The 21,755-nt window shown below is 45.7% G+C and overlaps 1 protein-coding gene and 1 long non-coding RNA gene across 18 annotated transcripts; one reads left to right on the forward strand and one right to left on the reverse strand.

Annotated features, from left to right (window-relative positions):
- Window positions 1–392: 392 nt before the first annotated feature.
- On the forward strand, window positions 393–11,027 carry LOC121571675 (centromere protein J). Of its 2 annotated transcripts, XM_041883275.2 has the most exons (18): window positions 393–483; window positions 995–1,440; window positions 1,583–1,709; window positions 3,393–3,608; window positions 3,693–3,867; window positions 4,001–4,106; window positions 4,284–4,982; window positions 6,740–7,604; window positions 7,725–7,857; window positions 8,411–8,576; window positions 8,651–8,935; window positions 9,075–9,147; window positions 9,255–9,400; window positions 9,605–9,691; window positions 9,856–9,996; window positions 10,132–10,216; window positions 10,336–10,456; window positions 10,633–11,027. In XM_041883275.2, the coding sequence occupies exons 2-18, from the start codon at window positions 1,015–1,017 to the stop codon at window positions 10,823–10,825; spliced, it is 4,044 nt and encodes a 1,347-aa protein (XP_041739209.2). In that variant the 5' UTR covers window positions 393–483; window positions 995–1,014; the 3' UTR covers window positions 10,826–11,027. The 2 variants fall into 2 exon arrangements, with proteins under 2 accessions (XP_041739209.2, XP_041739210.2); XM_041883276.2 differs by lacking the exons at window positions 9,605–9,691; window positions 9,856–9,996; window positions 10,132–10,216; window positions 10,336–10,456; window positions 10,633–11,027 and having other exon boundaries at window positions 9,075–9,158; window positions 9,255–9,373.
- A 225-nt stretch (window positions 11,028–11,252) lies between these two features.
- Window positions 11,253–21,508, reverse strand: LOC121571676. 16 transcript variants are annotated; one of them, XR_006001747.2, is made up of 14 exons: window positions 21,231–21,503; window positions 18,417–18,515; window positions 18,062–18,159; window positions 14,677–14,911; window positions 14,476–14,550; window positions 14,086–14,383; window positions 13,513–13,612; window positions 13,325–13,413; window positions 12,871–13,198; window positions 12,717–12,765; window positions 12,200–12,462; window positions 11,940–12,047; window positions 11,755–11,842; window positions 11,253–11,579 (listed from the first exon to the last, which is right to left on the reverse strand). It is a non-coding gene; the product is annotated as an uncharacterized LOC121571676 (long non-coding RNA). The 16 variants fall into 16 exon arrangements; XR_006658016.1 differs by having other exon boundaries at window positions 12,200–12,250; window positions 21,231–21,502; XR_006001751.2 differs by having other exon boundaries at window positions 12,200–12,297; window positions 21,231–21,502.
- Between the last annotated feature and the right edge of the window lie 247 nt (window positions 21,509–21,755).

Genomic DNA, 21,755 nt, shown 5'->3' on the forward strand with positions numbered 1-21,755 from the left:
AAGAAGTGGATATTATTGCCAAGCAGGCTCTTAAACATCCTAATGTTGACATAAAATTGTCAATCAGTAAAGCAGAAGCCAAGGGATTAATAAGAACAGTGATTAAAAATAAGTGGCAAGAGAGCGATTGTTATTAGATTTGAGGAGTAATGGGGTTGAAGAGCCAGGATTAAGTGAACTGCTGGGGAAATCTTCAGGGGATGTAGTATTTAATTATGTATTTCGTTTCCTTAGGGAGACGAGATTATTGGGTAGGATTTAGACTTTCACTGTCGCTGGTCCACACTCCAGTCCAGTTGGTGGCGGTAATGCACCTTAAAGTTGGTTGCCAACCGTGATATAAAACCCATAGAAGAAGAAGAAGCCCTATTTTTCTCTCTCGCGGGCTTTGTTTTGGGATAGCGGTATATTTCGAAAATCTCATTTGTTGTCTTCAAACACTGAAAATACCTTGAATACGTAAACTCGTTGTCTGTAAACAAGGTACGTTATGTATGTTAGCTATGTATCTATAATTATAATATGAAAGCACAACTTTTGTCTTACTTGCCTGCCATGGTAAAACTTAGTTGCAAGCTTGCGGCTAGCTAACGTTAGCTAGCCAAACCAAGGCGTTGTCAATGCAGTGCCAGGTAACGTTAACCTGCTAACGAAGCTGCTGTAAGTAGTTTAATACTATAAACCATATGTCATTGTACTAACTAGTTACAGGTACTTTACTATTCAGGGATGTACCACTTCTTGCGACTAACGTTATTGTGTAAATTGTCTTGATGTGGAAATGCACTGTTAGCAAACTACAGTACAGGTATTAAGCTGTTGCTAACAACTGTCCTTTTAAAACTGTAATTTTCTGTAGGTAAAGCCTAACCACACTGTGACATGTAGTATAATTAGCTAAATTAGGTAACCAGCCACTTGATCTTGCATGCTGAATGGGGCACACCTTCTTACTCTTGACCTGTCTCTAAAATCTGCTCTAATCTCGGATTAGCCCTGTCTGGAGAGCAAGTCATGTCATCTCCAGCTGGGTTGCAGGCTCAGCAGTCCCAAACAAACTTCCTTGCCCGATGGATGCCGAGCAGCTCCCGTGCCGGGGTTATCTTGAACGCCTCCCAGGACCTGGCTGAGTCTCTTCGACACAGCTCTGTCTGGAGGTCCCGGGACGTGAATGACTCCTTTGCCTCTCAGTTTGTTCCCCTCCCGGTCTCCAGTAGTAGCAGTTGCCTCAGTGTCAGTTCCCTCGTCCATTATGCTGAGCCCGGGACAGAATTGAGCAAACAACAGAATCAGCGACCGGGGGATAGGACTTTGTCTGACAGACAATTTGCTGGACTGCAAACAGTGTCTCAAGGGTTGACATTACCTGGAGAGATGGACAGTATGGAGAAGTTTGTAGAGCAGTCTCAGGACCTACCCCTAATGCTCAAACTTGAACAGGTAAGAAAACAGTATTGAATGGGTTCATAAAATATTTGAGATTCATGATGACTGTTTGGAATGGCTTGTCACTTCCAGATAGGTAGGCCTACGTCTAGTGTTGTAGCGGTGATTATGGGTACTGTATGTGCTGTGTGTACAGCTGAGGCAGTGGCAGCAGCACATGCAGGAGCAGCTGAAAGCCCACCAGCTGGAGGAACTCGTCCATCTCCAGGAGGAGCAACAAAGGTTACTGGGCATGGTGCATGTGGCTCAGCAGAATGGGGCAGGTACTGAAATCACACTCAGTGTTATTGCCGTATTATTGCTGTGTTATTACTCAGCAGGCTGGATGGAGCAGGTACAGTGAGGGGAAAAAAGTATTTGATCCCCTGCTGATTTTGTACGTTTGCCCACTGACAAATAAATGATCAGTCTATAATTTTAATGGTAGGTTTATTTGAACAGTAAGAGACAGAATAACAACAAAAAAATCCAGAAAGACGCATGTCAAAAATGTTTAATGGATTTGCATTTTAATGAGGGAAATAAGTATTTGACCCCTCCGCAAAACATGACTTAGTACTTGGTGGCAAAACCCTTGTTGGCAATCAGAGGTCAGACATTTCTTGTAGTTGGCCACCAGGTTTGCACACATCTCAGGAGGGATTTTGTCCCACTCCTCATTGCAGATCTTCTCCAAGTCATTAAGGTTTCGAGCCTGACGTTTGGCAACTCGAACCTTCAGCTCCCTCCACAGATTTTCTATGGGATTAAGGTCTGGAGACTGGCTAGGCCCAGTGTTTTGGGTCATTGTCATGCTGGAATACCCATCCAGGACCCATTTTCAATGCCCTGGCTGAGGGAAGGAGGTTCTCACCCAAGATTTGACGGTACATGGCGCCGTCCATCGTCCCTTTGATGCAGTGAAGTTGTCCTGTCCCCTTAGCAGAAAAACACCCCCAAAGCATAATGTTTCCACCTCCATGTTTGACGGTGGGGAAGGTGTTCTTGGGGTCATAGGCAGCATTCCTCCTCCTCCAAACACGGCGAGTTGAGTTGATGCCAAAGAGCTCGATTTTGGTCTCATCTGACCACAACACTTTCACCCAGTTCTCCTCTGAATCATTCAGATGTTCATTGGAAAACTTCAGATGGGCCTGTATATGTGCTTTCTTGAGCAGGGGGACCTTGCGGGCGCTGCAGGATTTCAGTCCTTCACGGCGTAGTGTGTTAACAATTGTTTTCTTGGTGACTATGGTCCCAGCTGCCTTGAGATCATTGACAATATCCTCCTGTGTAGTTCTGGGCTGATTCCTCACAGTTCTCATGATCATTGCAACTCCACGAGGTGAGATCTTGCATGGAGCCCCAGGCCGAGGGAGATTGACAGTTCTTTTGTGTTTCTTCCATTTGCGAATAATCGCACCAACTGTTGTCACCTTCTCACCAAGCTGCTTGGCGATGGTCTTGTAGCCAATTCCAGCCTTGTGTAGGTCTAGAATCTTGTCCCTGACATCCTTGGAGAGCTCTTTGGTCTTGGCCATGGTGGAGAGTTTGGAATCTGATTGATTGATTGCTTCTTTGGACAGGTGTCTTTTATACAGGTAACAAACTGAGATTTGGAGCACTCCCTTTAAGAGTGTGCTCCTAATCTCAGCTCGTTACCTGTATAAAAGACACCTGGGATTCAGAAATCTTTCTGATTGAGAGGGGGTCAAATACTTATTTCCCTCATTAAAATGCAAATCAATTTATATCATTTTTGACATGTGTTTTTCTGGATTTTTTTGTTGTTATTCTGTCTCTCACGGTTCAAATAAACCTACCATTAAAATTATAGACTGATCATTTCTTTGTCAGTGGGCAAACGTACAAAATCAGCAGGGGATCAAATACTTTTTCCCCCTCACTGTAGCTACAGTTATTGAATTTGACACCCCTGATTTAGACAAGACTGTGATTTCTCACAGATTACATAGAGACCTCCAGGTTGACGGGAGCAGACTGGGGAGAGAACACTCTACTGGGGGGCTCCCCCCTCTCTCACAGACCCCCAGCAGCCAAGAGCTTCCCTATAGGCCCCCCACAAGGGCCTGCGTCTTCCCAGCTCTGGAGACAGGGGCCTACATTCCGGCAGCCGCCAAGGGACCAGGAGCAGGAAGTGGAGGAACAGGACCAAAAACTGGGTAGGAAAAGTGCTCCGGTGCCTAAAAGCATTTAAAAAGTGCTTTTACATGAGGATGGACTTAACCTCTGTTGTACTCAAACAGGGACAGAAGCATGGAGCAATCCACACAAACATCATCAGCTGAGTGGAGATGCTGATCATAGGGGTGGTGATGAGGAGGATGAGGAAGTCACGTTATCTCCCCATTCTGATCCCTCTATGACTGCAGACCGCAAAGCATACAGAGGAGATGACTGTGAACTAGACTCACAGGACAGGTAAATGTTTAACTTCATATTTGAGATGGAAATGTCTAACATGATTTATTTCACTATTCTTAGTCAACTGACAGCACAGAATACAAAGAAATGATTTGGCTGTGTGCTCCCGTGTCTCTATGGTCGTCTCTAGGCCCATTAAACCAGGGATAAGGGGGCAGAAGCAGACGTTTGAGGCGCTCCTGGAGGAACAGCTGAGGCTGGAGGAGCAGAGACTGAAGACCACCCAGCAGCAGCAGGTCAGAGACAAACCCTATTGTCACTACACTAAATATGGGCTGTGGATAAACTAAAATGGTAGCTCACCCAAATGACAAGTTTTGAGGTTGATTTAGGTGTGGTGGTCTTTGGAGCTACAGGACCATTCCATTTGTTTTGCATGGAACATTGCTAATGCTAAGCTGTCTCTCCAACAGAGCCCTGAGGCAGCTGAGGGAGCCAGTCCGAGAGCTAATACCAAGAGAGCCTTCCTGAGGCGAGGGGAGGGCCTCTCCAGATTCACCAACCGAAGCAAAGCCCCTCTGCCCAACAGAGGGAGACCCCAAAAAGATCCCAAACCCCAGGCCAAGGTCAGCACCCGTTGGACCTCAGAGCCCACCCAGAAGGTCAGTCAGCGCCCACCCGTACAGCGCAAGACTGCTGTGCTCAACAAGGAGAACAGACCAAGAGACCCGTGCTCACCCCTCCTGGACAGTGTCAGACCAGAGGGCAAGGCAGCCAAGCCGGCCGCAGTGAGACCCAGAGTCCTGGGCAGTCACCAGAGACAGAACGTGGAGATGACTAACTGTCTAAGGCCAAGGGAGGTGATTAGTAACAAGGTGGGTGGGACTTCTCAGCCTGTGAGTAGAACTCCTGCAGCTGTAACTAAACAGTTTGGGCTTGAAGAGAGGACTGGAGCCCTGCAGAGGAATGGAAGTGGTCCATTGAGACCGGATAGAGCAGCAGAGGGAAATTCGGGTGTTCCGGAGTATTCCTTTGAGCTGTCGTTCCAGGAGAAGCTGCAGCACTGGGACTGTGACCGTCAGAAGGAGAGTGTGGAGCTGGGGGAGTTTGAGCTGCTGGAGCAGGCAGCCGAGGAACTCTCCTTCTCCTCTAACTCATCCTTCGTCATGAAGGTTTGTAATGTATTTTTTATAATGAATGGCTTAACATTTTATGTATGTTTCACATACACTCGGTGGCCAATTTATTAGGTACCGGGTGGACACCCCCTTGTCTCCAGAACAGGCTGAATTCTTCGGGGCATGGAAACGTTGCTCAATTGGTATCAAGGGACCTAACGTGTGCCAGGAAAACATTCCCCAGACCATTATACCACCAGCCTGTACCGTGGACACCAGGCAGGATGGGGCCATAGACTCATGCTGCTTACGCCAAATCCTGACTCGGCGATTGTTTTTCCACTCCTCAATTCTTGTTTTTCTTCTTGTTTTTAGCTGATAGGAGTGGAACCTGGTGTGGTCATCTGCTGCAATAGCCCATCCGTGTCAAGGACAGATGAGTTGTGCGTTCTGAGATGCCGTTCTGCACACTGTTATACGGCGCCGTTATTTGCCTGTTTGTGGCCCGCCTGTTAGGTTGCACGATTCTTGCCATTCTCCTTCGACCTCTCATCAACGAGCTGTTTTCGCCCACAGGACTGCCGTTGACTGGATGTTTTGTTTGTCGCACCATTCTCTGTAAACCCTAGACACTGTGGTGCGTGAAAAACACAGGAGGCCGGCTGTTTCTGAGATACTGGAACTAGCACGCCTGGCACCGACAATCATACCACAACGCTCAAAGTCGCTTAAGTCACTTGTTTTGCCCATTCTAGTTCAATCGAACAGTAACTGAATGTCTGTCAGCCTGTTTTATATTCACTGACTCACTGTCTGTAGGAGCGAACAATTTCCGTGAACAGGGTAGTGTACCTAATAAACTGGCCTAGTGTTTCGTGGAGCGGAGTTAAAGGGGGGAGGGGGTCCCTCCTATAATTTTTATGTGGAAGGACTGAGAAGCTCAGTTCTGGTGACTTTTTAAAAGGACATTCTACTCCAAAATGAATGAAAATAAAAGTATGCTGACTGACACCATCTAAAATATATTTTCCACCTCCAGAATGAGCCCAATAACACATTTGTAAAATTATTTGAACATATTGGGCCATGTATATAGCCTATGCATGGTCCATGTTATCAGGTATTCTATTAGCATGAAACATTATTACCTGTAGCCCAACAGATGCAGCAGTGCAAATAAATAGGCTGAAGCATGGGTTGCCTATCTGCATTTACCCTATTGGGCTGATCATTAGTCAGATCCCAAATGTGATCTTTTAACTAGTTGTTATCCTATTGATGAATTTGATGTCCCAAAAAACATGCATAAACACAGTGAATATAATGTAGGCCTACCTGTTAAGGTAACTTGCCACCCGGTGTAATACGCCCCCTGCCTGTACTTCTCACAGAAACTTAATGTCACCATTCCCCCCCCCCCAACATTTTCCCTTGTTGCCACTACTCAACTAAAAATATTAAGTCTCACCGGTGTTACTATCGGCCCACTCTCCCCTATGCACTCACTGCTAGTTGCAGAGCGGTAACATGCTTAACCATGCCACTGCTAAAAACTCTGGGTTAAAAATTGTGTTTATTATGGTGTTGTCAGATTTTTCTATAAATTACTTGTTTTGTTTGCAGAGGAAAAGTAAGTGTGGACTGTTCTAGCATCTTCAAAGTGCACCTCAGCAGAAATATTTTTCATATTTTTTTGCCTGGTGTCAACAATTTTACCGTGGCGCAGCGCCACAGCAAAATGAGTGCAGCGCAAACACTGAACTAGCCACTGAGCCTATCTACACTGTTGCTTAATAAATGTAAACCTACAGGTGCTGCAGCTGGACCAGCAACACCCCCTCCAGGGCAGCAGGGGGCGCCACCCGCGACGCCTCTCCTCCACGCCCATCAAATCCCCCTCGCCGCCTAAAGGGGTTCACAGCGGGGGCACCAGTAAAAGTGGCCAAGGCACAGGGACCAGCTCATCTGAATCACCAGGAGTATCTGCTGTGAGGGCAAAGGAGGTTGTGATGAGGGAAAACAGCAAAGCCACTGAGGATGATGAGGAGGAGGAGGAAGATAAAGTGAGCGACGTCAAACAACATGAGGAAATCTCTGACGTCTTGTTCCGCAGTAGCTCTGAATTCGGGGATCGGGAGGAAGTAGCCCGACCATCATACCAGACTACCTTTTCCAGCAACCTCTGGGAAAACCCGCTCCCTGCATCCAACCCTCCATACGACAAGAGGTCATATCAGGACAGAGAGGGTGGCTCAGGCCAGGCAGAGGAGGGCAGGGAGAGTGACATTGACGACTCCACCCTATTGGAGGACAGAGAAGAGGGGGACCACGAGGGTCTGTTGGTGTTTGATGATGACGACACCTGGAACGACCTGGAGGAGGCTGGCAGCATCGTTGAGGATGACAGCAGAACAAGAGGCGCTGCTACAGGAAACCGACACACTCCCACAGCAACAGTGAATGACATCTCACCCCCAGAGAGGACACTGAAGAGAAAGGTGGCTGTGGCCAAAGGGACGGAGCTGGAGAGGGTGTCTGTTATCACAGCAGCCAACCAGGAGCCAGATCCTCCTCCCGCTTCCCAGCTCATGGCCAGGCTGTTCCCCTCGCTAAAGCCCAAAACCCAGGCCTCTCCCCCACCTCAACCAGAGCCTAGGAAGACTGAGGACGGATCAGGTGAGACACAGTGCATACACTCTTAACTCATTGGAGTACGTCAACAGCAGGGCTCTGACTTTTTTTCCCTTCCAAAGTTGGTAGCACCAGCATAAAACTCTTTGTTTCGTGTGTGGTCAGGCCAGCAGCAGCAGTCCAGGCAGCTGAGGGAGAGGCTGCTGGAGCTGGAGCTGGAGATTGAACGTTTCAGGACAGAGAATGCTGCCTTGGCCAGACTCAGACAGGAGAACGAGAAGAACCAGGAGAAACTCGGGTAACAAACATTTAGTCTGAACTGGAATGGGCAGGGTTTCCCTCAATAGACGGATTGTCTGACAACGTCACAAAAACAATGCGCGCGCACCGCAGAGGCAGAACGCTATGTGGTTTTATGATTATGGAACAATGACAAGAAGCTGCCATGTGGGGAATCGTAGGTGGCTCATTTCGCCTCGTTGCATCTTATTGATACAATGTCTTGTTTTGAGGTGCTTTGACTCATGTCGTGCTAAAAATTGCTAGCTAGCTAACCAACAACTGTAATGTTGAGAGACAAATGATCAGTGTGCAAATGTATTTACGTTTTCAATAAACATTTGGAGTGGTGTTTTGTGCTCGTGCACATAATTACATTACCCAACCTCCCCCAGTAAAACGAATCCCATCCAAATAGGGCTTTAGCCAACCTTGTCTCTTTTGCCCCAAGGCGTTTTGTTGCTAAACAACCCACCCGTCTATGGTTCTCTACAAAGCATTGTTACAAAATTGATATTAAATTGATTAATCTTGGGTATAAAAGTGTCTGACATAGATTGTCTCTATTCCAGGAAGGAGAGGGCAGAGTTTGAGCAGCGGAAGGCTGAGGAGCTGGCCAGGTTTGAGGAGTTCAAGAGGGAGGAGACCAAGAAGCTGCAGAAGGAACGCAAGGTGTTTGAGAAGCACGCCTCCGCCGCCAGAGCCATACCAGACAAGAGGGAGCGCGACGAGATCCAGGTGAGAGACACTTTTCCCCCTTTATTTTGAAGAGGTCTTATAACCCCCATTGACCCTGCCCCCGTCGCCCTCAGGCCATGAAGAAGCAGCTGAGTTCCCTGCAGGAGGAATTGAAGCGGAGAGAGAGCCGCTGGTCCACCACACACAGCCGTCTCCGGCAGCAGATAGACTCCCTGAGCTCAGACAACAGTGACCTGAGAGACGAGGTCCGCACCCTGGAGAAACTACGCCTCAGCACCTGGGGGAAGATTGGGACAGACAGCGAAAGAGAGAAAGACAGGAGAGAGGAGAGAGCGAGGGAGGGACCCAGGCCGTTGGACAGTTACATTGCTCTTGAAGCCAGGTGCCTCAAATTGGCAGTGAGTTTAGATTCATTACTACCACCACCATCTTGTGATTTTCCCGTTTTAGTCTCTGTGTTCTGACGGTCGTTAAATTCTCTGTCCTGTGCTGGACTCAGGATGACAACCCTAACGCAGTGTGTATTTGTTTGTTCAGAGTCCTCCTGACACGGTGAGGAGCAGCATTTCCTCAAAAGGCAGCCCATCAGGACACAGCCCCTCCACTCAAGGTACAAGGAAGGTAGCTGCAATATGGACTGATCATGATATTTACAATGGACTATTTAGTATTCAGTTATAGGTGGAGGTATTGTTCTACATTGTCTGTCTTTAACAGGAGGTATCAGGGGCATCCTGAAGAGGTCAGGCCCTACACTAGCACCCAGCCCCGCTCACAGTTACAGTTCAGAGGATAGACCAGCATTTTTGACCAGCAGCCACCACCCAGCACAGAGCCACGACCACTCACACAACCTGTCCCCTGTGAGTTAGGATGATACACCCTTCATCTGACATAAATCATTGGAGTTTTTGATTATTTAATGAAAGCACTGCCACAGCATAGCTCAACACTGCTATGCACCTATAGAATTACATATTAGTAATTTAATAGGATCTGTGTATATACCACCTTTGTTGTGGAGTGCTGCTGTGGTGTTTGAATGCACGGTCTGGCTTTACCCACAGAGGGCTCGAGGTCTGCAGACTGAGACAACCGAGGTCAAAGACCAACAAGAGCCAGGTCAGGATGTCATCACCCACACTGATGGAAAGGTGAGAAGAAGGATTGGGAGGAAATTCTGTGAAAATACTTTTGAATTCAGTTTGTCACACAAAGCAGGTATTGTCTTGCTAATAGATTATATTATTGGATTTATGTAGTGCTTTTTCAGGAGCTCAGTGCTTTCCATTGACTTGGGTATGTGTTCTTGTCTTAGATGGAGAGGGTTCTGGCCTGTGGAGGGAGACTCATCATCTTTCCCAATGGGACCAGGAAGGAGGTGTCAGCGGACGGACAGACAGCCAAAGTCACCTTCTTCAACGGGGACATCAAGCAGGTCATGGCTGACCAGAGAGTGGTAAGTCATTGACAGTGACCCTTCCCTGGCCTTAGCGCAACACCTTTTCATATTCAGTGGTGTAAATTGTATATTAGACTTGCATGAATCCCAGATCTATGTGTAAGTATCTCAACTAATATGGTCCTCTTACAGATCTACTACTATGCTGATGCTCAGACCACTCACACCACCTATCCTGACGGCATCGAGGTTCTGCAGTTCCCCAACAACCAGACTGGTGAGACTTTGATTGCATTTATTCGATAGTAACGTTGTTTTATTATTAAACTTAAATTATCCCCTCTTCCACCACTGTTCTGACCCAAAACGTGTATAAGTCCTAATTTCCTTCTGCAGAGAAGCATTTCCCGGATGGCCGTAAGGAGATCACATTCCCTGACCAGACAGTCAAAAACCTGTATCCAGATGGGAGGGAAGAGAGTGTGCTCACTGACGGGACCATCATCCAAGTTAACTTGTAAGTCCACGGAGCTCAAACCCCTGTGTATCTATCTAAATGTCACCTACACTAACTCTAGCATGCATCTGATCATTTAAAAGGTCTTGATGAGGAGTTCCCAATCTTTGCCTCTTTCGTGAAGTCAGTGGTTTTGTTTGGGTATCTTTCACCACTGTCCTTATGTTCTCCTCCAGGGATGGCAGTAAGGCGATCCAGTTCAACACAGGCCAGAAGGAGGTCCACACAGCCGACTATAAGAGGAGGGAGTACCCAGATGGCACTTTGAAGACGGTCTATACAGATGGCAGACAGGAGACCCGCTACCCCACCGGACGCCTCAGAGTTAAAGACAAGCATGGCAACATTGTCATAGACAACAGGCCCTAGGATTGTTTATGCAATATGAGATATCATCATGGGAACTAAGGCTGAAGCACCTTTGAACATTTCTGTTGGTGAGTTGTTTGACAAATAGGTTTTTAGTGTGTTTGAGTTGAATGTAGTGTGTGACTATTTATCAATGTCAAATTCATATTTATTTTCTTAGTTGATTGTACATTCTTTTGTAAAATAAATGTTTATCAAATCACTTGGTGTGCACATTCAGGTATTGTTTTAAGAGTAAGAAACATTGAAGCAGTTTAAAATTAAACTTCAGACAGTATTTCAGATGTAAAATATTTAGAAAATAAAGTGCTCAGCCCATGAGGCTTCTTTACACATTCTTACACATTCTGCAACAAAAAAAACTGAACTTAAAATAAAATGTTGAATCACAAAGTACTTCAATCTTTCAGGCAGTCTGAAGCCCGCCACTCGCACCTTGATGGCCTTACAAGGGAACTGATGGGCCGGGTTTTACTTTTGCGTATTTGTTTCGTAATGGTTGAGTTTGTGAAAACGGACTAAAGATTAATTGGAAGGGGAAAAAGCCACCTTATTCCTTCCCGTAACTCAAACTTTTGCATATCGATGGGATTGACTTATGCTCCAATCTTCAGTTATGATCGGGCCCACAGTGAGGTCTGTGTGGGCAGGGTGTCGTCAGACCCAAAGACCACGTGTCTGACCAGGACCTTGACAAGGTTCAGACCAGCGAAGCCCAACAGCTTGGCCTGGTAGTACTTCCCATCACTGTACTCTGGAGAGATGGAGACACAGGATCAACAAGTCAGCACATTACCACTACAACTAGCAGTGTTCTCTTGTTATAAGTCCCTGTCACAAGACCCTATGAAAATGTTGTCGTAAAAGCATTAAGGGTTAGGTGTGAAGTTTAATCCATGGATAGTGCTGTTGCTAGTGTTTTGGTTTACCAATGGTGAAGTCCGAGAACATGGCCAAACGGTCCATCCTGTCAAGGACTCTTCAGAGCTTCCTCCAGACTCTCCCCACTACTGCCCTCTAGAGGGTACAGGAACACCAACACACACAGTAGAGAAAAATGTCACACAAAGGCACAAAAAATAATTTCAGATTTAAGGTAGGCTAGGGATAGTACCTCGTTAGGGGTTCGGAGGTGTTTGATCTGGACCCGGAAGAGTTCTCCTTTCTCAGGCAGGTCAGGGTAGGAGAACACCCTCAGTACTGGCTTTGGGTCATCCAACCCCTGGACACAGGACAAGATAGCACAGCAGTGGGAATGACTGACTATCTCACACTCAATAAATACATGTAATTGGCAGTATATATGGCAGTGTGCACACTGGCAATTTTAAACTATATCTTACATGCAGATGGCACTGTGAATAACAAACGTACCTCTTTGTCAATCTCCCAGTCCTCTAGATCTAGGTGAGATGACACCAGCTCCTTAGAAGAATCACAGATGGATTTAGACAATAGTGTTGGTTCAATGACTATTAGAAGAAAAAGAGGAAGGACTAAAACCAGGGTAATGTTAAAACAACATACCCAACCCTCACTCCTGCAACAACCTGGTCTACAGAGCCATGTTGGTGGTGAACCATGATCCTGCTGAGCATCATCCCATCCAGAGAGTCCCAGGAATGCAAACTAGTAACCTTTCGGCGGAATTCGCTCTTTTAAATTCCAAAATAGGTAACCTACGTGACTTGTGTAGATCAGATGAGCAACAGTTATTTTTTTTTTTGGGGGGGGGGCTTGTCTAACATTACGGTCTGTAAGCGAACAAGTGATGCGCGCGTGGAGCAATACTGTCTGTATCCAAGGCTCGAGCCTGGCTCAGCCAGTCGTTCACATAACAACAGAATGCAGCACGCGAGTGGAGAGAAGAGACAACCAACTTGCTACTTACAGCATCAGAGTGGAAAGGCAGTTTGCCAGTTAGAGCAGCAGCGCGTCCCCTGAACGACAACGAAGATGTAGGTGAGAAGCCTGGAGACGGAGGTGAGAATGTGATGAAGCGTACTTCATGAGCTGTAACCGGCTTGGGAGGGGTAGAGACTAACCGGTCAGAGGAAGGGGGTCTGGTTTTCTGGGTCAGGTGTCCCGTTTTGATGGCCCTTGGAGTCAGAGTTGGAGAATTCCTCTAGTTTAAGCATGGCACAGGACACGGGGACAGAGAGAGGGCAGATAAGTAGAGCCAGTAGATAGACATGGGTCCTAGGAAACATCTTCTACTCAACTGTAAACACAAACATACATCCACACAGAGTTCTGTTACTCACCGTGGCCTCCTCTCTTTCAGGGCGAAGTCCTCACTAACCAGGAAGTCTGCGATGCCGACGTCTTTCCCAGCCCGGTTGGAGACCGGCACCAGACGCTGCTCTGTGTTCTCTTAGAGAGGAGAGGAAAAGGTTAGTACAGAGAGACTCGTGTTAAATCATGGATGGTGAAATATGCGACAACACTCAACAGTGAGGTGACAGACTGTCAACAGTGTGGTGTGTGATGTGGCGTCACCTTGATGGTCATGATGGCCATGGCTCCTGTCGGGTATTAGGAGATTAATTCACGTTGTGGCTGTCCAGGTGGAGCGACTGCTCGCAGGTCTGAGAGGGCGAGACAGTGCAAGAGATAAATTGTTGTGTATGTTGTCATGTGAAATATAGATCAACAGCATCCAGACTAGACATACGTCTCTCCTCTACCTTTGCCCTGACTGACAGGTGGGAGGTCCTCCTGGATCTTCTTACTGTTCCTTTGGGCTCTCAGTGGCCTGCTGCAGCTCAGACAGGTGTGCTGGGATAACTACAACCAGGAACCAAGAAAAACCATTATTATTCTCTGGGTAATGGGATGCGGTTTACCTCAGCAGACTGCCATGCGCTCTACACCAGGGGTAGGCAACTAAATTCGGCCGCGGGCCGATATTTGTCCAAGCGGATGGTCGGGGGGCCAGAACATAATTATAATAATTTGTACATTGCAAATAGACCACAAGTAAACTCAAAAACAGATTGTATTTGAAAATGAATAATTTCATACCTTGATTACATTGAGACAATCACGTCTCTTTTTATTTGTAGGACTACTTGGGAACAGATTTCCTGAATTAAAATAATTTTGAGCTGAATTTCTGGTGATTTTACAGCCTGTTTTTAAATAAAATCCTAACAGATATATATATATATTTTAAAACTACAATCTTTTGGGGGGCCAAAATAAATAAAAAACTTGTTGCCGACCCCTGCTCCAAATGTTGCTGTGACATTGTCACTAACCTTTTTTGGATGAGGCTGTGGTGAGTTGATGGCTGGATTTTAAATTCCCTTTGTCTCCTCCTCCTTGTTCAATCTCCTCCATGATGACGTTGGGTCTGGAGTCTGAGATGGGGCTGGATCTGGGGAAGGGGCGAGGGCCAGAGAGGGGCCCCGGGTAGGCGTAGTCATCCTCAAGCTTACCTGCTCCTGGAGAGGGGAACAGGCTCCCTGGTGCTGGATGGGGGAGGTCTCATCATTCCTGTTGGGCACTGCCTGCTGTTGGGGCCTCTCGCTCTCCTATGTGGACCGGCTCCTCTGTCTGACAGAGAAAGGTAGAGGTCAAAAGGCACTTAAACCATGTAAAAAATAAATAAAAATAATAATATATCTGTTGTCAATTACAGGACTTACATCTTGGCATTCCCAATGTTGATCTTCAGACACACCTTCAGACTCCTAACCAGCTCATCTTGCTGAACTATACAGCTAACACACACACACACACACGCGCCTTAGGTCAGATGTGAGTTCAAACTACAGTAGCAGAGTTCAGGTCAGTCCACATAGCTATGGGCGTTCAAATTGTAATTCAGGTCAACTTTATTGACTCACCTCAGCCCTTCAGGTCAAACGACTGGACATACAGTCAGCAACTGTTCAACATAAACACACATCGTCTTCCTTGAAGTGCCACGACAACCAGGAGGTGCAGTTTAGAGCGTGTGCGTACCTGTTCCAGGTCGCAGTAGCTCTTCAGGGAGGGGTGCTGTCCGACCTGCTTGGCCTTCTGCATGGCCGTGTCCAGGGCCCTCATCCTCGCCTCCACTCCGCCACCAGCGCCCCCTTCCTGACAATGCAGGAATTACACTTCACACATCAGGAAAAATAATAGCCATAGTAAGGAATGGGAACATCCACTCACTATTTGATCAGCCCTGATTAAAGCCATTATGGTCAAGCCCAATACACATTAAAGGGATACTTCGGTATTTTGGCAATGAGGCCCTTCATCTACTTCCCCAGATTCAGATGAATTAGTGGATACCATTTTTATGTCTCTGTCCAGTGTGAAGGAAGTTAAAGGTAGTTTTGCGAGCCAATGCTAACTAGCGTTAGCACAATGACTAAGTCTATGGGGGATCTGCTAGCATGCACTGTGCCCAGTTTCGTGAGGTATGTGGCCTGTTCCTAATCTTGTTCCTGATCTGTACTGCACCTTCAGCATTCAAATGCTAAAATGGCTTGTGTGATATTAAGCTTTATTAGTTGAGTGACAACCTATGTAATTTGCTAGGTTATTGTTATCTATGCGATGTTGAATATTGTGTTCTTTTATTTATTTTTATTTTATTTCACCTTTATTTAACCAGGTAAGCCAGTTGAGAACAAGTTCTCATTTACAACTGCGACCTGGCCAAGATAAAGCAAAGCAGTGCGATAAAAACAACACAGAGTTACATATGGGGTAAAACAAAACAAAGTAAAAAATACAACAGAAAAGATATATATACAGTGTGTGCAAATGTAGCAAGTTATGGAGGTAAGGCAATAAATAGGCTATAGTGCAAAATAATTACAATTAGTATTAACACTGGAATGATAGATGTGCAAGAGATGATGTGCAAATAGAGAATACTGGAATAAAAGTAAGCTACAGGAGACAACTCATCTGGCTATACCTGCTGAACAGGGCTTACAATATATTTTATTTTTATTGTTAAGGTTCACCATCAGCAATAGTTTGTCATTTTTAGATATACAGGGTTGATCATTTCTTAACGAGCAATCACTTTTGCCAGGCGCACTGCATGGCTGAAGCAAGAGGAGAGGATCTCTCCGTAAAAACATCAAAACCATTTGATTTTGTGATGGGGTGAAATCCAAAGTTGAGCTATATATATATATATATATATCATAACTAATTTATAAACAATAAATATTGATACATTACTAGCTCAAACACTTCACTGCAAAAATGACAAGTTAATTAGTGGGTGATGGTGATTTCAGAACCAAAGTGGGGAGACAAAAACAAAAAGACAGGCTACATTCCCCCCCACTTCTTTCTCCCCTCTCTCTCCAGATAAAATCTTGCGACTTGTGACGGCCGGCCGCCCAACAACCTGCCCGCTTGACCCTATCCCCTCCTCTCTTCTCCAGACCATCTCGGGTGACATTCTCCCTTACCTCACCTCGCTGATCAACTCATCCTTGACCGCTGGCTATGTCCCTTCCGTCTTCAAGGAGCGAGAGTTGCACCCCTTCTCAAAAAACCAACACTCGATCCCTCTGATGTCAACAACTACAGACCAGTATCCCTTCTTTCTTTTCTCTCCAAAACTGTTGAGCGTGCCGTCTTTAGCCAACTCTCTTGCCATCTCTCTCAGAATTACCTTCTTGATCCAAACCAGTCAGGTTTCAAGACTGGTCATTCAACTGAGACTGCTCTTCTCTGTGTCACGGAGGCTCTCCGCACTGCTAAAGCTAACTCTATATCCTCTGCTCTTGTCCTTCTAGACCTGTCTGCTGCCTTTGATACTGTGAACCATCAGATCCTCCTCTCCACCCTCTCCGAGCTGGGCATCTCCGGCGCGGCTCACTCTTGGATCGCGTCCTACCTGACCGGTCGCTCCTACCAAGTGGCGTGGCGAGAAGCTGTCTCCGCACCCCGTGCTCTCACCACTGGTGTCCCCCAGGGCTCAGTTCTAGGCCCTCTCCTATTCTCGCTATACACCAAGTCACTTGGCTCTGTCATATCCTCACATGGCCTCTCCTATCATTGCTACGCAGACGACACACAACTAATCTTCTCCTTTCCCCATTCTGATAACCAGGTGGCGAATCGCATCTCTGCATGTCTGGCAGACATATCAGTATGGATGACGGATCACCACCTCAAGCTGAACATTGGCAAGACGGAGCTGCTCTTCCTCCCGGGGAAGGACTGCCCGTTCCATGATCTCGCCATCACGGTTGACAACTCCGTTGTGTCCTCCTCCCAGAGTGCGAAGAGCCTTGGCGTGACCCTGGACAACACCCTGTCGTTCTCTGCTAACATCAAGGCGGTGACCCGATCCTGCAGGTTCATGCTCTACAACATTCGGAGTACGACCCTGCCTTACACAGGAAGCGGCACAGGTCCTAATCCAGGCACTTGTCATCTCCCGTCTGGATTACTGCAACTCGCTGTTGGCTGGGCTCCCTGCCTGTGCCATTAAACCCCTACAACTCATCCAGAATGCCGCAGCCCGTCTGGTGTTCAACCTTCCCAAGTTCTCTCACGTCACCCCGCTCCTCCGCACACTACACTGGCTTCCAGTTGAAGCTTGCATCTGCTACAAGACCATGGTGCTTGCCTACGGAGCTGTGAGGGGAACGGCACCTCCGTACCTTCAGGCTCTGATCAGTCCCTACACCCAAACGAGGGCATTGAGTTCATCCACCTCTGGCCTGCTGGCTCTCTTACCTCTGCTGAAGCACAGTTCCCGCTCAGCCCAGTCAAAACTGTTCGCTGCTCTGGCACCCCAATGGTGGAACAAGCTCCCTCACGACGCCAGGACAGCAGAGTCACTCTCCACCTTCCGGAGACATTTGAAACCCCACCTCTTTAAGGAACACCTGGGATAGGATAAAGTAATCCTTCTAACCCCCCCCCCCTTAACCCACCAAAAAAAAAAAACATTGTAAAGTGGTTATCCCACTGGCTATACGGTGAATGCACCAATTTGTAAGTCGCTCTGGATAAGAGCGTCTGCTAAATGACGTAAATGTAAAGTAAATGAGTCATAGAAATTACGATCTTGCGTTCTGGGTTTTCTGGCAGTCTTTGTGGTTTTTATATGTGGGGAGCATAAATTATACAATTGTAAACTAACAAATCATTTAAAGTTAGAACCCATGTATATTAGTTAATATACACCACCAACTATATAAATATCTGTTAGGGTCCATTATCTGCTACCTGGACTTTGAGTGTGTGAAATAAATCGTTGTATACCTTTTCATTTTGTTCATTTTGGCAGTGTAGATGAGGCAGATGATCATGCTGTCCACCTGCATTCCCTCCACCCCTCCTTATGGAAGAGTGGACTCAACCTGCAGGACACCACTTCATATATTACAACTACACTACTCATTCACACTGCAGCCAAGTAGCCTGCCGGTAAGTAGTATAAATTGGCATTGACATAGGTTACTGTAAATGTGAAAATACAGGGCCCATAGACATACAAAGAAGTGTATACATTCACCATTGCATTTCCAGCCTCTCCCCTTTTGAAATACTATGTATGTGAACATCAATTTAATGTAGTGTTGTATGGCAGACATCAGGTGCCAGTACTGTACTGTACCTTGCATTCAGGTTCCAGAATTACATTGTTGAACTCCAGCGAGCGCAGACAGGTAGTGTGCAGAAGATGTGGGAACACAGGTCATTGACAACGATTGTCCTATAAAAAGAAATATGACATTTAAAAAACATACAGTTGAAGTCGGAAGTTTACATACACTTAGGTTGGAATCATTAAAACTTGTTTTTCCAACAATTGTTTACAGACAGATTATTTCACTGTATCACAATTCCAGTGGGTCAGAAGTTTACATACACTAAGTTGACTGTGCCTTTAAACAGCTTGGAAAATTCCAGAAAATGATGTCATGGCTTTAGAAGCTTCTGATAGGCTAATTGACATCATTTGAGTCAATTGGAGGTGTACCTGTGGATGTATTTCAAGGCCTACCTTCAAACTCAGTGCCTATTTGCTTGACATCATGGGAAAATCTAAAGAAAATCAGCCAAGACCTCAGAAAAAAAATTGTAGACCTCCACAAGTCTGGTTCATCCTTGGGAGCAATTTCCAAACGCCTGAAGGTACCACGTTCATCTGTACAAACAATAGTACGCAAGTATAAACACCATGGGACCACGCAGCCATCATACCGCTCAGGAAGGAGACGCGTTCTGTCTCCTAGAGATGAACGTACTTTGGTGCGAAAAGTGCAAATCAATCCCAGAACAACATCAAAGGACATTGTGAAGATGCTGGAGGAAACAGGTACAAAAATATCTATATCCACAGTAAAACGAGTCCTATATCGACATAACCTGAAAGGCCGCTCAGCAAGGAAGAAGCCACTGCTCCAAAACCGCTATAAAAAAGCCAGACTACGGTTTGCAAATGCACATGGGGACAAAGATCATACTTTTTGGAGAAGGGTCCTCTGGTCTGATGAAACAAAAATAGAACTGTTTGGCCAAAATGACCATTGTTATGTTTGGAGGAAAAAAGGGGGTACTTGCAAACCGAAGAATACCATCCCAACCGTGAAGCACAGGGGTGGCAGCATCAGGCTGTGGGGGTGCTTTGCTGCAGGAGGGACTGGTGCACTTCACAAAATAGATGGCATCATGAGGAAGGAAAATTATGTGGATATATTGAAGCAACATCTCAAGACATCAGTCAGGAAGTTAAAGCTTGGTCGCAAATGGGTCTTCCAAATGGACAATGACCCCAAGCATACTTCCAAAGTTGTGGCAAAATGGCTAAAGGACAGCAAAGTCAATGTATCGGAGTGGCCATTACAAAGCCCTGACCTCAATCCTATAGAAAATTTGTGGGCAGAACTAAAAAAGCATGTGCGAGCAAGGAGGCCTACAAACCTGACTCAGTTACACCAGCTCTGTCAGGAGGAATGGGCCAAAATTCACCCAACTTATTGTGGGAAGCTGGTGGACCCAAGTTAAACAATTTAAAGGCAATGCTACCAAATACTAATTGAGTGTATGTAAACTTCTGACCCACTGGGAATGTGATGAAAGAAATAAAGCTGAAATAAATAATTCTCTCTACTATTATTCTGACATTTCACATTCTTAAAATAAAGTGGTGATCCTAACTGACCTAAGACAGGGAATTTCTACTAGGATTAAATGTCAGGAATTGTGAAAAACTGAGTTTAAATTGTATTTGGCTAAGGTGTATGTAAACTTCCGACTTCAACTGTATCTTATGACACTTTGTGCAGTTTGTTGAGGTTGGGGGAAGGAGGTGCTTTATCTAGCAACCCCATTTTGTCCTGTGCCATAATGGTCCAGTACAAATGTCTTGGCAGGCCATAGAGCCCCACAGTGGAGGTGTCATAATACCTAGCGGTCAAACAGGGAAATGGTTCCAATCATTTTCCCCAAAAGATAATTTTTGAAACACTTCAAATAAGGGCTGTGTTTCATGTAGGCTTACCCTGGCATGACATTTTGATAACCATGTAACTCTCTCTCAGACAAGTTGACTTTTATCAATATATTCAGCTCTATTTACGCTCAGATTTGAAAATGCCAATTAGCATCAAAGTAGACATCATGCAAGACTACAAATCCCTGCAAGCTCCAGCACATCATATCTAGCTGACACCTTTGCTAACTGGTACTGTGTCAATTTAAAACTTGCACAAGACAGTGCACATAATTGTCAATTTAAAGAAATTGCCAATTTATTCATTCCTAAATTTAGCTAACATTAGATAGTTAATCCATAGATTCTTACCTTTGCCTCGATTCGCAGTCTAGTCCAGATGATCATGGCATTTTAAGTTCTTTATGATAGCCACATTAGCAGCTAATTTGCATTTCATTTTTGGGGGGTTAAATACGGGCGAATATATTGATAAGTCACCTGGTCTTAGAGAGACGTACACGGTTATCAAAACGTCACGTTTACACAAAACACAGCCCTTATTTTAAGTGTTTCTAAAATCCCCTTCGGGAAAAATAAATGGTGGAAAAACGATTGGAACCATTTCCTTGTTTGACCGCTAGGTTTATGGCTATTTTGACTCATACTGTGAAACCCTACTGTAACGTTAGCGCGTGCAAGTTTGGCATGCAGACGTGACGTGACGTGTCTGGACCAAACTCCGATAACCTTAGTTCAAATCAACAAGATGTAAACCTTCTCAAACTTGTCATTTTGTGCATTACACTGTACATAGTGTGCCTGTTTACTTCAGAAAATGGACCGTAGCTAGCTAACTTCACTAGCTAGGTATATTGGGTAGATGGATAGCTACCTCATTAAAACGTGAACCGAAATTACAACAGGTGTGCAATGACAGGTAGCTACAACTCTAAACAACAAGACTGGGAAAGGATAATTATAACAATTTACCTGGTAGAGTGTAAGCTATACGCATATTTTACAATTCAGGCTTGAGACGATCTGTTCGACATTTTTTAATTGACGACTCCTGTGCACTCCACAAATTATCAATCGAAAGAATTCTGGTAAACTCCTTTTCCGCTCCAAATATGTCACGTGCTTATACATGCACGCACGAGCAGATGGCGGGAGAGGATGGAAAAGGCTGCAGAACAAAATAATCCCCACTTGGTGGCGCCATAGCATAGCATTCCTTGACCTGCCGCCTGAACCCTGCACTTTGATGCAGTCTGTGAATCCTGTGATCCACACAGGTAGGCTACAGAACACCCTCACATGCACAGGTAAGTGCATGATGATGACAACTCCCTGCATTTTAAATATGTTTGTAGGCTAGTCTACAGATAAGACACTGTTTTGAACTCAGATCATGCATCGTTTTTTTTTTCAACCTTTACTGTATGAAAAATGTATGCACTCACTAACTGTAAGTCGCTCTGGATAAGAGCGTCTGCTAAATGACTTAAATGTAAA

Source organism: Coregonus clupeaformis, chromosome 40 (assembly GCF_020615455.1).
Source record: "Coregonus clupeaformis isolate EN_2021a chromosome 40, ASM2061545v1, whole genome shotgun sequence".
NCBI classification, from domain to species: Eukaryota; Metazoa; Chordata; class Actinopteri; order Salmoniformes; family Salmonidae; genus Coregonus; species Coregonus clupeaformis.